Below are 16,960 nucleotides of genomic sequence, written 5' to 3'. Positions count from 1 at the left end.
TAGCAAATTCAAGAAGCATAATTATGTAAGTACAGAACACCAAATCAACTCTTTCAGTAAGGTTCAAGTAAATATATTAGTGTTTCCATGCTCACATTTCTCTTACATTTGCCACAGTGGGCTTATGCAGTCTTAAAGGCCAGCAATGTGTGTACAGATGGGCAGAAAGTCCCTCAGACGTGATAGTGGAACATAGTGGAAGAAGTGGGAATCTCATATGCCTGTGTATTTATTTCCAAAGTGCTTGCAGCCATACCAACTAAATTAATGTATCAGTTTTATTATTTAGGAAAAACTTTCCAATATTCTTAAGTCAACAATCTCAACAGCAGCACTGAGAGAAGCCTTTTATCAGCAAAGGGATAATTTCTGGTACTCTACAGCTCTTTCTGCTCTTATCTATTCCCTTACCAAGTGGAATACTACACATTTTCTCAGCTGTTCGGTGCCTACCCATCCACAATGAGTTATGCCCAGTTTTTTGCATTCCATGGATCTTGTAGATTTTTATGGGTTTCACTTTTTAAACTGTCTTTCAGCCATCCCATAGCGCAGTGCCAGCAGGTAGACTTGTGCAAGCAGCAGGTGGACAGGTCTCCCGTGTCTTGTGACTGCTTGCAGAGGAGATTTCTTTCCATTCCTGCTTTCTTTGTCTCCAGGCAGGAGTTTTCTCCATTAGTTGTATTTATCTTTCCCATCTTCTTGCTAAGGAAAAATTGTCTGACCACTGAAGTGGAATCTTTTTAAGAGGAAAATATACCCAGATTATATGAAAACAAGTCCTTCTCATGCTCCATTAGTACAGTTGCTGATTTCTAGCTCTGAACAGTGAGGCTGATGCACCTAGAAGCTGTTCCAATAATAGGTTCAACAGTGGGAGCTGCTTTGAAAAATTTCCAAGCCCATGGTCCTTTGGCACTAATGTCTCCAGGCAAGGTGGGATGTGGCAAACTAAGCTAATTCCAACAGCGCAAGACTGGCAAATTGACTTTGAACTGTTTAAGATGGAAATTCAGCAGCAGGACCTGGTGATTAGAAGCTGTTCACCAGAGTTTCAGCTATTTTCAGGACTTTAATTGAAATTAAATATATCTGTCAGGGTGTAAGGAGATCCTCTGAGGCACCACTTAACATTTTCTGCCAAATTTCCATGTATTTTTAGCTTTTTTTTAAGAGACAATAAATCACATAAATTGATAATCATACATCAACACTATAAAGCAGCTATTTTGCCTCAAAGTCACCAATCTTGGTAGAGTTTATAAATAAATATCTATTAAAAATAAATATTGTTTATTTGTAGAGAATAATAAATAAACATGTAAACTCCTAAAACCTAGGGAGCAAGGAGGAGGAGAGTTATTCTAGTTTGGAAGAAGATAAATAATTGACCACAAATTCTTGTTTCTTCAAGAAAGCTACAGATACATAATGCAGTAAAATAATTTTTCTTGAATTTTGAAAGTGTGGGTCTCCTCAAAAGATGCTAATTCTAGAATGCTAGAAATTTGGATGCTGGAAGAGAGTTCCTGGGTTATTTGTTATACAGAATCTGAGTTGCAACCCCTTTCGGTTTTGTTGGGGCTTATTCTCTGTTTTGAGGGAGAATGTTAAGTATAGAAAGGCTGAAATTCTTATTCTTTTAATCCTTTATTATAAACTCTTTGTTCTGTTTACGTGTGCATAGCTTGGAGAAGCATCATGAGATGCCATCCCTTACTGTGTTGTTACAAACAGCACACAGAGGAAGTAAGGGGATTGTACTAATTCCCAAAAATATGTACCTTCGCAGATGAATGCCTTCTAGCATTTTAATTTATTGCCAGATTTGTCTTGGTTTCATTCTACTTGAACATTTTTATCTATATTATAAAATTCCTTTCTTATCTTTGATACTCATTTTCAATCTGAGCCCTCTCAACCAAATAATTTTTTGTTGTTCTTGTGTTGGTACATAACTTATTTTAGCTTGGCTCCTTGAAGTCTCAGTGGATATTTTGTTGGCCTTTCCTTCATTTTCTTATTTCTTCTCAGTCCTATTCCCTCCACCCCTTCCAGAGGGCTGTCAGATTTTCACAAAAAATTTGGCAATGGCAGTTCTGTTTCAGGTTTTAAGACAGGTAGCTGCTCTTCTGAATTTACTCCTTTGAGCAGAAGAGGTTGCATTGTACCCTGAAGTGTTTTGACTTCAGGGTACACTGAGTTTGGAACCTCGACTTCTAGGATTGCTGTTCGCCTAATTCGTTTGTGCTTACTCTTATGTCCTCTGATATATTTTGAGATTTACAGTACTATCAGAAAGCAAAACTGGAAAGCAACAGGTCAAAATAATGATAAGACAGAGGAGAAAAGAGATTAAAAAAAACAAGGTTTCTCTAATCTGACAGAGAACCTACTTGTGCTTTAAGGGTTCTGATCTAGAAAAACACTGAAATAAGTATGTAACTATCAGTAAGTATACTTACTATCAGTAAATAAGTATAAAGTCTGTGCATCTATGCTTACTAGCACTACACTACACTAGTGAAATTAAAAGAAATTTTGAAGAATATATAAGAAAAAAGGGAAGAATGACATTCCTACTTAAGATATCTCGTACCACACTGGAATAGCAGTCTGAGTTAAATGGTGTAAAAAAAAAGCATAAGTAGGAGTTAAAGTGGTATAAAATAAAATCATGTCTCATGTTTGCTCTGCTTTTGTCTAAAGGAATAAAATACAATAAAATACAAGTTTGTAGGACTTAGCAGAAAGTACTGTGTAACATTTATGAAAGTACATTCAAAATAATAAAAACCAGGCAGTTGTGAAGATGTGCAGAACACAAAAGATGAGTTATTTCAGAATACATTAAGTGTAGGGATATTTCAATTAGTGCATAGACATATAAATAATGTCAGATAATGGTTCAGCACAGGAAATCAACAGGTAATCTCTAAGTTTGCAGGAATTAGTATATGAAGATAGTATCTGAACTTCTTTATGTCCTCCCTGGCTAATATATTAATATTCACAAAATTTCATTTTGTGCAAAAATTTCACAAGTACCAAAATTTTCAATGTAAAAGTGGCAATTTACGTTTCATCCCTGACTCTGAAGTGCTTGGTGCACTTTCATCTGATCATTTCATAGCCCCTTCAGCATAGAAGAAAATTTCTCTAAACATCTGCAAAATAAACGCTTTATGAAAACTCTCTCCAAAATTCCACCTTTTCATCAACAACAGTTTTGCTCCATGCTGAAGCCATGTCTAGAAGACTGACTAATATAGCCATATTGTTTCCATGTCCTCCCCATATGTGTGTCTCCAGCCATCTGTTGTCTCTTGGCTTACTCTGTGAAGTCCTTCAGAGGAGCGGGATTTTTCTTCATGTTTGTGCAGCACCCAGCAGAGTAAGGCCTTGGTCCTGGTGAGGGACTGTGAGTGATACAGTTAAATAACAAGTTAAATTCGTAAATAAAATAAATTAAAAGCTTGGGTTAAGTTCCACTGTATATAATTCAGTGCTCAGAAAGAGGGGTTTCTGGTTTAAATGTCAGCATATGCTGTACACTATTCTGTGGCTGGCATAGAATGGGGGTGTCAACCAACATTCAGCTGTCACAGATTCAAGATTATAAGGTTAAATCTTGAATTTAATTCTTAGATTAGAAAATGAAATAAATTCCCACAAAGTGGAAGGAGTAGCCACTGCTTTTTATTCCAGGGGAATTTGCTTAAAATTAAATGAGAAAGCAATTTATGCCTTGCATCTGAGTCTTGTTTGCCTTGTAAACTGCTATTAACATATAAAAAGTATACTCTGTGTATAATTTATTAATAAAAACTTAAGTACTGGTAAGACTCTTAGCAAGTCCCTGACTTCAGGATTTCCATGTATCAATCTCATTTTTCTCATCATTTTCCTCTAACTGTTTTGATACCTCATCAAAATTATTTTCTAATTTTCCCTTCCAATTTGCTAAGAGCTATGGGATGTTTCCTGAGTGCTCTTGCAATGAATAGTGAAAAAACTGAAAATGTGACTGGGAAAATTAATATAAGTAGCTATTAACTACAGGAAAAAACAAACAAGCAACAAAAAAAACCCCACACCACCATGAGCTCAAGACATCACTGGTGTGCAAATCTGTATAGTCTGGAAGAGTATTCTGGGCAGTAGTGTTACATATTTATTTCATCACATTGTTTTCTCCACACTTCACCCAATCCATCATTGACCAGCATCAGAATAGAACCGAGGAAGACTGGGCTCTTCTGCCAGCTCAGTTCTGTCACTGGTTTGTTTGTGGTTTTTTTATGTTTTAAATTTCAGCATTAGTGCTTAAATACCTTAAATACATTTAAATACTCTTCTCTTGTAAGGTAGTTTCTTTTCCACAGCACTTAGAACTTGGTAGTGCTGCCAGATTAATTCTTATTCAGGATTCAGATTTAAAATTAATGGAATTTTGCCATTCTGAGCATTCATGAATTAAATGCTTGGACATACATTGTTGTAAGCTTTGACAACAGAGTTTCCTCTTTCTTGACTTTCCTACATGGGTTAAACAGAAAAAAGTGCAAGTTTTCTTCGATCTCTTGAATAGCAAGACTGAAAACTGTATGGTATTGGATTACTGTATGGAAAGAAAGGATTACAGTCCTGATTTTCTGGGTTTGTATTCCCTATTTTCCATAATGCTGTGCTAAGTTACATGTCACGTATTTGGGAGAAAATTTGTTTAAACTGATAAAAGCAATTTTGAGAAATAGTGGCTTTTTCCAAAACTGTATGTTATCAGACCTTGTAAAGGATACCAAATTCCAGTGCCCTTACCTATGCAAACCATATTGCAGCTTGTAAAGCCATGAACAAGGATAGGATTTCAATGTCAAAAGTGTAAAAGTTTCTGTTCTTGACTATAGTGACCACTTTCAGTTATTCACAGCTTTTTTTGTGATGCAGTAAAATTTGATGAAAAATGGGGCATGGGAGAGGCATCGCTGATCTCATTACAAGCTGAGGAAAAAAGGAAGGATATAAAAATTTATTTCCGTACCTCTTTTTGTAAAGGTGAGAAGATAGATTAAAGGAAGGGTAATAAAAACAGAAGAACAAGCTTTTGATAAATGGAGAATTCCAGAACTGCATAGACTGGGGGGAAAATAGCAAAGAAATGTCAAAAAATCAATCATAAATAAGTAAGTTCTCATGGCAAAAGGAAATAAAAAGGAAATGTAACAATGTAAGCAAAGTTCTATATGTGGATAAGAAGAAAGACATATATGAGAAACATAAGTGTAAGTCAAGTCTTTTGCTGATTCAGTCTTGCCAAAAGCAGGAAAATAGCTAGAGATATGTATATGAAGGTGCTCAAATAGAATCTTGATTTTACTGGAGACATAAATTCTAGCCTGGTTAATATTGTCAGTGAAATGTAAATCAATGTAGTATCACAAATAAACTGCTTCCTTTTCATTCTCCTGTTAAATTCCAGATGTTAATGGTTGTTTGTAAGGCTCTACATCATCTGCAAGGCTGAAGGTGTGTACTAGTTTTTTGAGAACACTGGAACTGAATTTTCAGAAAGTATTAAGTTGTTTTCTGCAAGATTGCGTACATAAATTTGCAGATATTGGTCTCCAATGTCTAATGCAGTGATTCCTTGGTTTGATTTCCTGCTTGATTTGCTTCTCATCCTCATAATGAAGCTCCCAATATTAGAAAACATTGAGCTTTATGGAGTATGTTGTTTGGTAAATTGACACTGATTTTGTATTTTGGTTGAATGAGTTGGAATCATTCACGTGTTTCTGGTGCTGTGTGTGTCAGATCAGTTAAAAGGGCAGTTTCAGCTGAAAGGCTGGTCAAGACCATACTGAATTTCTCCTGACTTAGGTTTGGCCTGTTGAAGGGTTTGTAAGTCTGTGTTCATGCATAAGAGAGATCAAATCAGCACTGCTATATGTACACAAAATAAAAATAGTATCCAGGCTCCTCATTTTGTTAGTACAATGAAAAGTTGCACTTAGAGGTGTGTGCAATGTATACTGCAGAGAGCATCTGTATTATGCTGTGATTCAGTTGTTTCATCTAATACTGCTAAAGAATTTGATGTTAGAATACTGAAAAATGGTCTTATTTCCCTGAGGAGCTTTGTGATTTTGCTGCTTACCTGTACAGAGCAACCTCTGAAAGGTACTGTGAAAAGGTTGGTCTTAGAAATGTTGTATAGAAGAGACTTCTGCTTAAGCTGCTACTTGGAATATGATCACTAGCATTTGGTCAGGTCAATGACTTTGATTAGAAGCTACCTCTTCTGTAAGTAACCTATTCCAGTGCTGTGCTACTCTTCTAATAAAGAATATTTTCCTAATGACCAATTTGAACTTTCCAAGGGGCAGTTTTTGGGCCATAGTACCATCTATATCATCTGTGAAGAGTTTGATTCCATAATCTTTGTCACATCATGTATTTACAGGCTCCCAGTAGATCCCCTTTGAGCTTCTCTTCACCAAAATAAACAAGCACTTCTCCTTCAGCCTCTCCTCCAGACCTGTAGCCTTCACAGCAGCTCTGCACTGGGCCCTCTCCAATTTCTCAGTCTTTGAACTGCAGGCCCAAAGCTTTATTAAAGGTGAGGGCTCACAAGCACTGAGTAGAAAAGTGTGTCATGACTTTCCTGGATCTGCTGACCACATTGCTCATAACGTAGCTCAGTGCAACTGTTTGCATTATTAATGATAAGATAACTTTATTATAAACAGCTCAACAGCCTCTGTAGCCTCCATATCCTTTTCAGCAAGTATGAAACAAAAAGTTCCTTCCCTGTCTGCAATGGCACATTGGGATTTTTCTTCTCAGGTGCAGAATTTTATGCTTACAGGAGTTTCTAAAACAGAAACCTTAAGAAGGCTTCTCTTGCCTAGGCTTCCTGTGTCTCATGGTGTTTGTGAGTTGAAGTTCCACCTGTTAGTCCAGCAGCCACACCTCCCAATTTTGTGTCATCTGAAAATCTACTGAGTGTACATTTAGTCTCCTTATCTGGGCTATTGATGAGGATCCTGAAGAATGTCTTCATAGCAGTGCATTTGTTACTATGCTCATTTCCAGACATCAACTGGACATCAAGCTATTGATTCTGTTCTTTAAGCTTGGGATTCTGAACAATCCAGCCCACCAACAGTCCTTTCATTCAGCCTATATGTCATCATATTATAAGTGACATCACAAATTATAAGTGACAATGCTTTTGGAAATGTGTCAAAATCCTAACTAAAGTAAAACTCCATTGCATTCACTTCCCTCCCTTCATCTGCATGCCCAGTCATTTCATCATAGCGGGCAACCAGCTTGGTCAATCATGATTTGCTCCTGGTAAACCCTTGTTGACTTTTCTTGATTATTGTCTTGTCCTTTACATGTTGGAAATTGATTCCAAGAGGACATGCTCCACGATTTTTCCAAGAACTAAGGTGAGGCCAACCATTGTATAGTTCCTTAGATACACCTCCTCACTCTTGTTTAGTATGTATGCAAAATTAATGTTTCTGCAGTCATCAAGGTTGTTTGGTAATAGCACTGATTTTTCAAAGGTGGTAGCCAGTGGTGTTGCAATCACTCTGTTCGTTTTTTCAGCACCCATAAGTATATCCTATGTGGTTCCATGTGTTTGAACACACACTGTTTCTTCAGGTATTCACAGCTCATGCCCCCAGCCCCCTCCACAAACATTCCTCTCCTTCCCAAACAGTACATGCAGGGGGTTGGAAAAAGAGTTGGCCTAAGTGAGATGCAAAAACACATTCAAGTCCTGCAGCCTTTTCTATATCAAGTGTCATTGTCTTATCTCCCTCAACAAGCAATTGAATTGAATCTCATTTTGCTGCTCTGCGTACTCACAAGATTATTCTTGTTACCCCTTAATGTCCCCATTAATTTTTGCTCCAGATGGGGTTTTGTCCTTCCTAGTTTTGTTCATGTGCCCAAACAATGACTGTGTACCTGTCCTTTGTTTCCTGTCATTGTTTCCACACATGTGCTCTCCATTTCCACCATTTCCACCTCCATATGTGCTTTTCCCATTTCAGTTCATTAAGAAGCTCCTTACTCAGCCAAGTGGACCTTCTGCCTACCTTGTCTGTATGTGCTGATTCTTCATGTATTTCTGGGTTAGGTCCCTGTTCTGTAGCAAAGTCCTCCCCCTCTAGATTAGCAAGTCTTTTCACAAAGATTTCTTCCCCATCTTTTCCAGGTAGACCTGTTCTCTGAGTTGTCTGTCCTCATCAAGTTTTGCCACAAGCAAAATAGTTGAAGCCCAGCTAATGTCATCAAGTATGTAACCATATGTGGGCTCTCTGGTACACCTGCTGTTCTCCAGGCTTTTCCCTTTTGCCATAGGATTGAAGGGAAACACCACCATCATTCATCCTTGCTCAGGGGCCCTACAGTCACTTTTGAACTAAAATGGTTTCACATCACCCTGTCTCTGGTGTACACATGAATAAGCAGGAAAAAAGTCAGAACATTAGGTGACCCCAGTTTTTTGCAACACCACAAACTGAGGCTCCACACAAGCAAGAAATCTCCCTAGTTGACAAGTCAGGCTGGAAGAGTCATCAGCCACACACTGTCACTCATCACTTTGCCCTGATACAGTGTCTAACCTGAATTCTTCCTCTGAGGGAGCTTGTTCTTACCCTCTGCTGCCTGGGCCCTGCACCACTGGGCAACACTTCTGCTGCCAGAAGTCACAAGTTTGCTATTCCCTCCCTCTTATAAGTGCATGCCTTCTTCCCACTGTATCTTGACTTAGTTGCACCTTTCCTGTCTGTTGCATGAAGTTTTACTCCTGGAAAGATCTTGTCAATCACCTGTCAGTCACCCCAATGCAATAAAACACACAGGTCTCTTCTTACAACTCTTCACTGGCTGCTGGGGAACTACAGCAGAGCAAACCTCCATCAGGGAGGTCAGCCTGCACAGAGGTTGTTACAGCACTGCTGGTGACAGCAGAGGCGGAGGTTGCACCTTGTATCAAGTCATCACCATTTGAGTGTTGTCTAATTGTGCAAAAAGCCCTCTTGTGTGTCAAGTGCCAAGTTAACTGTATTGCCTATTTGCCCATCCCACTGTCAGCACTCCTTTCCCACATGTGCCAGATAAGTCAGGACCTACAAATTCATTTAGCCTTGTGCAGGACTTCCCACTTGGGAAGGAGACCTCTTGCACTGTCTGTGACTCCCTGTCCACAGCTCCCTTCTTTGTGCCTGCTGGGTCTGCTGAATACTGCTCCTCCCCATGCTGGATCCCAGCGAGCAGAAAGAGCAGGGGATGTAGTTTAATCAGCACTGCTCTCACTTGCCAAGAGAAGAGGTACTGTTGTATAATTGAAAAGGTCAGTTTCAGACTCTGTTTATGTGGATTCAGCTGCCCAAAACCATTTCAAGATCAACTTACTTAGTTCTCATCTATGAATAAGAAAAAAAATAGTCTAGGATATATGGAAATATTTATTACAAGAAGTTAAATGTTCTTATTCACCTGTAGGAGATAAACTGGGGTTCAATTACTGGATAATAATTTCAGAATTTGATTGTGTTATTTTACAGAAGAATACTCAAATGTTGTTATCTTTCCCTATCTTCCAGCTGTACTTGCTGTGCGAACAGCAGTTTAAAATTTATGGTAGATTATTTCTTGCAGTCAATAGGTGTTTGTACTAGGAAAAGGTCTTCTGCAGGAACATCCCTTGAATAGAAATGTCAATGCAGATATGCTTGTATAGGCCATGACAGAACTGCAGACTTCGAATGAGGTCACTCAACAACTCTAAATTGGCAAATGAAATCAATCCCTTTGAGGTCTAAGTAGTCAAGGTATGAGGATAAGAAGAGAAAGGTGAGACTGTATAATATAAAGAAATAGCAAGGAAAAAATATTTTGTATTTATTAGGTGTAAGGAAAAAACATGTGGGTAAAAAATTATAACTGCTACATCTTGCAAATGCTACAGTTACGTTGGTTTTTATTTATCAATTGCTTTTGGATTTATGATATATTAGTGCAAAATTTCCTTTACCAGGTTCTGACTTGGTTTCTGATGGAGATTTAAGATCATTTACACCTTTAAATCAAGACTGACTCATTCTATTTATTCTTTCTGATCAGTTTTGGGCTTTTTTTCATTCAAAATGTAATTCACACTCTAATGCTCAGTGATCTCCATCAAACAAGACTATGATAGAACTGCAAAGCTCCAAAGGAAAATGGGGCTAAAAAGCTACTTTGGCTTTCTCTGAATATCTTCAATTCAATTGCATACTTAAATAAATAACTGCTTAATAATGTTTGTAACGTAGCTTTGAAAGAATTTTTTCAAAGGAGTGGTGACCTTCCTCTGCAATATGGTCTTCAAAGTCAAGACTGGATGGATTTGTAAACCAGCAAATGAGGGCATTCAAACAAGAATTCTTAGCTGAGATAGTTCCCAGTGCTTAGATAGGGCACATGGCTGGATACTAATGCTTCTCCTGGACCTTAAAATATATATTTTATTTTTTTTTTATTTCCTATTTTAAACTAAACAGGATAACTTGATAATTTAGAGTAACTGTTTTATAGTATGTGTGTTTAAAATAGTTTTCACCTAAATATTATGTATAATTGTGTCTTAAAGTGAAGTTAGCTGTGCATAGGATTAAATACAGATAGAGGATGACGTCTTACAAAATAAGTGTGCCAAAATACATGGCAGTAATGCATCCTTGAGCTATGATATTAGGTCTCATGAAATATATGTCTTAAATTTTTTTTAAAAAAAGGTTTCAAAGGAATAGCTGAGGAAATTACTTGGCAGTAATTAGAATTTTTCTCATTTGGTGAGTTTTTTCAGCCATTCTTGTGATACTGTGTTTGCACAAGCAAAACCAGGTAGCTGATCTATAAAGGAATTCTGAATCGTTAACCTTTCTGAGGTCAATGTAGACAGATTTTTATTTAACTCTTTAGAAGGAAAAACAGTAGTACTAATATATACTGAGATATTAAAACCGAACCCTATTTCCATGAATTGACAAAATTTTCCAGGAACAAAGGAATAGAAAAAGTTGAAAGAGGTCTAAGCATGTCAAGGATTAACCTACTACTTTTACTCTGCATTATAGAAATTTGGGGGTTTTAATGCTAATTATATCTTAATTGTAGGAGGAGGAATTAGAAGCCCAGATTTCATTCCTACAAGGCCAGCTAAACGATTTGGAAGCCATGTGCAAATATTGTGCAAAGATGATGAACACACATCTTGGTAAGTGCAGTACCTTGTATTAACCTGTAAATCTTTGCAAAAGCTCTTTCAGTGTTTGTGTTAGAACTAAAACAATATTTATGTAGTACAGTGCATATTATTTTATAAGCCATGATGAAGACTGAATTGATGTACTCAGTTCTATCAGATGCTGCCAGCCACTGGATCTTTATTCTGTCATTCTTTTAAACTTGGGAGTAGGAGAGCCAGTGATGATACTAAAAAGAAATGTTTTTAAAAAGATGCCTTTGATTTCTTGTATTGTAAGAGATTTGTTGGAGCTCAAACCATGTGAACTTACAGTCTTGAAGTCCATTTGGAGTTCAAGAATCCTTCAGTGATACTTGATGTGTACAGCATAGTTGTATAAGAGTCATATACACTTTCATGAAATGTAACATTTTCATAATCTATGATTACCTGTGATATGTTAAAATGTTACTGTAGGCTGGATAGTTTGTAATATTTGTCTCAGAATAGAAAAAATATAATAAGATAAAAGTCAATACCTTGGGAACAGAATCAGCAAATACTCCAGTCTAAAATTCTGCCTACATATTGCTGAGACAGATCAGAGAAAGTAAACAAAAAAATTTCACTCAGATCAAGTGTAAATATTTTTGATTAAAATGGTGTTTTTCAATGGTGTTGAACTGAACTCTAAATGTTAGTATATTTAGTTATGTGAAAAAGCTCCATTGTTGAGAAATCAGGGCAAAACTGCAATAATTTTCAGATTTATTTATGGCCTGCAATATCTGAACAAAATTAATTGAAGTTGAATTTTTCAGCGGATAAAACTAAGAATGTGATATCTTTGTTTGCCAGGTCAGAAGGTTCAGAAGTGAAAACCATATTGTATTTGTATTTTCTTTTATGTGGGTGTTTTACTAGCCACTGTTATAAGCCTAGGAAAAGTTATAAATATTGTATTGCTTGAAGGTTACGAATCACAGCCTTGAAAAGCCAAGTCTAAACCTCTAGCCCCGACAGATTTAGTCTGATGTATTGTATTGCTTTTGTGAAGGCACATGACTAAGAATGAGATTAGAAGCAAGTGAAGGGATAAATTATTAGCTACTGAAATGATGGGGAAAAGATTGCTGTGTCAAGAAGAAAAACGGAAGTTTCTTTCCTTTGGGAAAGAAGACAAGGAGTGTTTAGCAAGGGTATCAGTTCCACGCATAAACATTTCACCAACTATAGCTGCACCAGAGATCAGAATAAACCCAGGCAAAGCTCCTTGAAGCAGTCTGCCTTTCAGCAGTGGATTCATGAACTGAAAGCATATGATCTGTGATCTGTGTATCCAGGTGTTAAATTCTTTTTCCCAAATATATTGGAAACAAAAGCATTACACCGTAGTCTCCCAGGAGCACTGTGGAGTGGTTTGTTACCCTCACAGGACAAGGAAAGCCATCCCTTATAGAGCTTTGGCTGCAAAGTTTGCTGGGTGCATTGTGAAACCCCTGCAACACTCTGCTAGCATAGTCTCTTCCACATCTATTCTGTGTACTTCCTCACAATATTCCTGCATGTCTTGTCAAACTTTGTGAATTCGTCTTATACTAGTGTGTTTATATCCTATAGAGATTAACAGTTATGAGTGATAAACAGCACAAGAGAGACAGAGACACCACCAGCCTTCACAGCCTCTACACCTGTGGCAAATTGATGAGTTTAGGTATGCCCAAATCAGCCAGCAGATGATCCACATGAAGGCAGGGAAAAAACCCCACCACGATTCTTGCTGATGTGCAAAATCCCACCTGACCGGAAATCTGTCTGTCCATGCAGCACATGCCAGCAGGCTGTGCAAGAAAATGGATTCTCTGGTGCATCACAGAACATCCCCTGAGGATTATCTCCACAGTCCATACATTGCTCAGGGTTTCAGAGAAGGGCAGCAAAATAAAACCCAAGAACATATCTGGTTATTTCTAAAGGGAAAAGTTAACGGTGGCTGCTGAAGCACCTGATCTGATTCTCCCCCAGGTATTCATTTACCCATGAATTGGCTCTGTTTCAGAAAGAGCAGAGCAGATGAGTTATATCACTCCTCTTGTAAACTGTCAGAACACTTAACTTCAAGGATATTACTGCTTCCTCTGGGGCTGAATTTTTCTGACTTCAGCACCCAGCTATTGGCTCATGTAGCATTTTTCACAGAAAAGTCGAAAATCCTCATTTAACTTACGTATACACGGTGATAAAGTAATCTCTCAGCACTGTCTTTGCTAACTAGACAAGTACGTTTCATTTTCTGTGGGTTACTTTTCAGATCAGATCATTTTTGTGGTCCTTTGAATTCTTCAGGATTTTAATGTGTCTTTTCAAGTGTGTTAATTGTATCAGGATATGATGTACCAGCACTGGGCTCAGAAATTATTTACCACAAGGAAGGTCATCTCTCTACTCTCATGTGGCATTGCTCTTTTTAAACATTTGTAATGCAGCGTCACATTAGTGCTCTTTGATGCAGTGATAGTTTGAGGTGATAATATGTTATGACCTTTAAAATTTGGTGAATCACAGCTTTCTAAACAGAAGCATTTATCCTGTGGGTAAAATCAGGAAATGTTTGTTTCTGCATGTGTTCCTTGTTTTTGATGATATTAAAATTCACTTCTTGCCATTTGGCATTTTAGCTGAATAATTGAGGTAACTCTGTGATGTTCTCAGTTTTCTTCTGCCCTTCTAACTGCAGACATAACCATCATATATTTAATAGTTGTCTAAATTGTTGATAAAAACATGCACATATATAAAAGTTGGGGAGACTTACAGAACTAATTCTTTCAGCAAAGAGTTAGACAACATTTCTATGGATTATGAATATATCAATCAAGCAGTCAGGCTTGCATTTTAAATTTGATAATATTTAAGTGCTTATTCTTAAAAATCTCCCTTTTTTTGGACTGATGTTGTAAACCGTTCTTTTCAGACATAATTACTCAGGCAATGTTCTTTCCCCTGTATGATGCATTGCATTTGCAGGTCACATTATAACAAAACAATAGTAATCCAGGCTTATAAAAATGCATATCCAGTGATCATTTGCCACAAAATTATCACAATATCTAACAATTACAGAATATTTTTCTCATGATTTATAATGAGACAGTTGAGGATTTTTTGGCTGTCTTTCCTCAGGTTCTTTCCCTTAAAGGGAGATCCAGATGACAGTCAGGTGCAGAGTTACTTCATGACATAGAGATGATGTGTTGTAGCTGAGAAATTATCAAAATAACCATGAAATTGTCTATGCTGTTTTGAATATGAGGGATAGAATGGCAGTTTTTATTTTGTTCATATATTCAAAGATGTTTTCATTAAATGTTTATCTCCTTCTGTAAATAAACCCCACAGTCTACAACATGGCAACAACATAATTAACTACTTGTAATATCAGGGCATGTTACCATGGCAATGAATGATGGCTCTGAAATATTGCTACTTAGTGCTATGGGTGGAAATTAGAAATAGGGGCTTCATTATTAAAATGGAGGAAAGTTATTTTGTCATCTTTGTCTCTGTCTCAGGGCTGTGCATTGGAAGATCTTTACTTTTCTTCCCTCTCTCCCTTAACCACTGGAGTACTGCTCAGGGAAATTCCTTTTAACACCTCCAAGGTCAAATGTAAAAATTTAAGTATGTAAAATGGCAATACAGGAAAGCAGATTTTACTTCTGCTCCCATCTGTTTTCACAAGTTTGACATAGCTTTCAAAAAAATAAAAAATAAAAAAAATCCTGTGTTAAATTTTTCCATTATTGAAACAAAAATGCTTCCAAACTTGTAAACCTGTCATGTGGCTTTGTTCACAAAATAAATGCAGAGTATTACTCAGCTAATAGTGAAAAAGTTTAGTTGCCATAGCTATCACTGCTCCAGCATCATCACAGATACATTTTCTTGATGTTACTTTCTTGCAAGCACTATCCTTTTTCAGGAAATAATATTGTCACTGGTGATTTCAGAAATATGGTAATATTCTTTAGCATATTTCTTTCTGGGAGAAATATGCTAAAGAATGCTCTGCTGTTAGTGCACATAAATTCCTCAAGGCTCAATGATTCAGAAAGCCATAATACACCATTTAAGTATTACAATGTTATTATTATTACCTGTCATAATGATACTTCATTTTGAAGAATTTTGATTGTTTCCTCCTTTCTTGCACTATCTGAAAATAAAAGCATAAAGCTAGCAAGTGTGTTCATAAAAATATTTTTTCCTGGTAACTGGTAAATATGACATCTGTCTGATGTCTTAAGAGTAGATCATGAAAAGCATGTCTAAGAGGCATGCACACAAACAGCATTCAGAGGGCTTTATAGCATCTGCTGGAAGATTCCTCTCTCACCCTTCACATTGGACATGGGACTGAATTTGAGGTGTTTGTTCAACATGAAGTCTGTCTGGAGTGTTTCAAAGAGCAAAGCTTGGTTATATCCCAGGCTCAAGCCTGTTAAATAGCAGTTCAGATGACACCAGCTAATGTCACTGTCGTCTGACACCATCTGCTATTCTCTATCTTTAGGGTTTGCACCATGTCTGCACTGGCCCACAATTAAAGTGCAGCTTCTTAACAAAAAGTAAATTAAAGCCCTGGAGAAGTATCAGCCCACCATAGGCAAATATCAATATGAGAGATTGTGGAGGTTCTATATTAACTTGCCAGTTTAATTCCAGAAAATGCTGAATTTCAAAGTGTTGTCTCTTTATATGGGACAGGAACCAATCCATCACCATTACCTGAGACAGAAGAACCTGCCAGTTGTTTCCAACAGAGACATAGTTTCAGATCTCCAAGTGTGGGAAAGTTTACCAAATAATTACATATGTAGCACAGGAAGTCCGTCTCATGAGAAGCAATTTAAAGGAACATTAGTTCAGTATTAACTTGGATATGGAGATCTTTATATAGAAACTATTTTTTTGATGGGCAATTTATCAGGTTATAAAAGTAGAGAAACTAAGGTCATTCCCCACTTGCTTTTGCTTAAGGGCAGCACTATGTAAATGCAGAAGGTTGCTTCCCCTGCTAGCAGAGATTCAGAAGCAATTTAGCGGCTTTCTTGCTGCACAGAGCCTCAGCTAATAAGCCCTGAGGATTCATACCAGTTCTGCAGAGTTAGCTCACAGGGTTCTGCACAACACCCTAGAAATATGTGCAAAGGTACCCAATTATACAGAGGAAACATAACTCTGCCTGGTTTTATTAATTTCACCTTCACACTGTTACTGCTTAACTTGAACCAGCTGCCAGAGGGAGATTCAGGTGAGTCTCAGAAATATGTTGCTCAATATCCAGGTCTTTAAATCACTTCTTGTCTTGGAGGCAACATCACAAAAACTTCTTAGCTCTGACCTACATCTACTGAGTTTATGCTTAAGCATCATGGCTTCACTAAGCCAAAGCAAATGAATCCTTCTCTGAGTTACCCATACAGGGCTGTTGGCTTTTCCTTGTGGTGCATTTTCCAGTTTCACTCCTGCTATCTGTAATATGTTGCCGTGTCCTTCACCAGTATTCCAGTACATCTCTGCCCCTCCATTGTGGATTATGGAAGGGTGTGGAAAAGTGAAGTTTTCAACTCCCATTCTTCTAAACCAGCATCCTGCCTTTGGAATATCATGTCAGCTCTCAGCTTTCATAGGTAGCCT

The 16,960-nt window shown here is 37.4% G+C and overlaps 1 protein-coding gene across 7 annotated transcripts in view; it reads left to right on the top strand.

The window, feature by feature from the left end:
* The window catches only part of TBC1D5 (TBC1 domain family member 5), a 288,758-nt gene that overhangs the window by 253,403 nt on the left and 18,395 nt on the right, over positions 1–16,960 (top strand). For 5 of the 7 annotated variants that reach the window (XM_015618197.2, XM_015618202.2, XM_015618200.2 and 2 more), the window contains 2 exons: positions 7,428–7,460; positions 11,191–11,290. In XM_015618197.2, the coding sequence (XP_015473683.1) occupies positions 7,428–7,460; positions 11,191–11,290 (133 nt within the window). The remainder of the gene's footprint in view (positions 1–7,427; positions 7,461–11,190; positions 11,291–16,960) is intronic. The other 2 variants (XM_015618201.2, XM_015618203.2) reach the window with 1 other exon arrangement.

This window comes from Parus major, chromosome 2 (assembly GCF_001522545.3).
Source record: "Parus major isolate Abel chromosome 2, Parus_major1.1, whole genome shotgun sequence".
NCBI classification, from domain to species: Eukaryota; Metazoa; Chordata; class Aves; order Passeriformes; family Paridae; genus Parus; species Parus major.
Note: the sequence above shows the minus strand (reverse complement) of the source record. Positions and strands in the feature narration are given on the sequence as shown.